The 803-nt window shown below is 44.7% G+C and overlaps 1 protein-coding gene across 1 annotated transcript; it reads right to left on the reverse strand.

Annotated features, from left to right (window-relative positions):
- Positions 1 to 380: 380 nt before the first annotated feature.
- On the reverse strand, positions 381 to 743 carry Tsp_13815 (conserved hypothetical protein). The gene has a single exon (XM_003367503.1). It carries the CDS (start codon positions 741 to 743, stop codon positions 381 to 383), a length of 363 nt encoding a protein of 120 aa, XP_003367551.1.
- Between the last annotated feature and the right edge of the window lie 60 nt (positions 744 to 803).

Consider the following 803-nt stretch of genomic DNA (forward strand, 5'->3'; position numbering starts at 1 on the left):
GTTTAACACACTTATATCAACTTCCGGTACAGGGAGGAAAGCGGTGGCCAGGAGCATTCTGATTTTTCTTCTTGTTTTCTCATGCTGGCGATATCATGTTTTCAGTCCCAGCTTACCGACTTTCTTATGTACCGCCTGGCAGAAGTGGAATTAGCAGTCCTGTACTTCGTATTCGGGAAATAGCCTTGAATCACGGGTATCAGGGCCGTTTGAAAATCACAAATTATAGTTTGTGGATTGAGATTGACCCTGAGGACTGCCGCTTTGTTTAGTAAAGCTTGAAATATATATCCGTATGTTCCAATATCTTTACCCGTACATAAACGGTAGACTGCTGGCACCAGCTTACCCGCCGCAAAGACATGGATGGTAAACAGTTATTAATACCACTGTGGTACAACCTTGAATGTGCCATCCATGGCCCAGGTTTTCATGGCTGCCAGTAATCTAATCTTATCGGCCGTAGAAAAGATCAGAATATGCTTTGACGCACACTGCCACAATAAAACATCTTCACCGGCCTTCGTTGTTTTGAACGGGACCAGGATTTGCAGGTACCGACGATGATTGGGCAGTTTTGGGTATCGCTTTGCCCGGTGCCTGTACATCGAGAACTTTACTCGTTTATACAGCGAAAAATAGCCAGATGTTGATGGCTCGTCGGAAGCTTCCTCGTCATAAATGGTCGGGATGGGTTTTGTTTCTTCCGCACTTCGCTTTTTCAAAAACGCCTTCTTTTCCATCTTTGTAGATCCAAATGTACATCCACCGGGCAACTTTCGATGTGATCATTCCGCTTGATA

This window comes from Trichinella spiralis (assembly GCF_000181795.1).
Source record: "Trichinella spiralis strain ISS 195 chromosome Unknown Scfld4150, whole genome shotgun sequence".
Lineage (NCBI taxonomy): Eukaryota > Metazoa > Nematoda > Enoplea > Trichinellida > Trichinellidae > Trichinella > Trichinella spiralis.

Bases quoted from the DNA above. Each gene is read 5' to 3' on its own strand.
- Tsp_13815 (XM_003367503.1), bottom strand. From the start codon at position 743: ATGGAAAAGAAGGCGTTTTTGAAAAAGCGAAGTGCGGAAGAAACAAAA.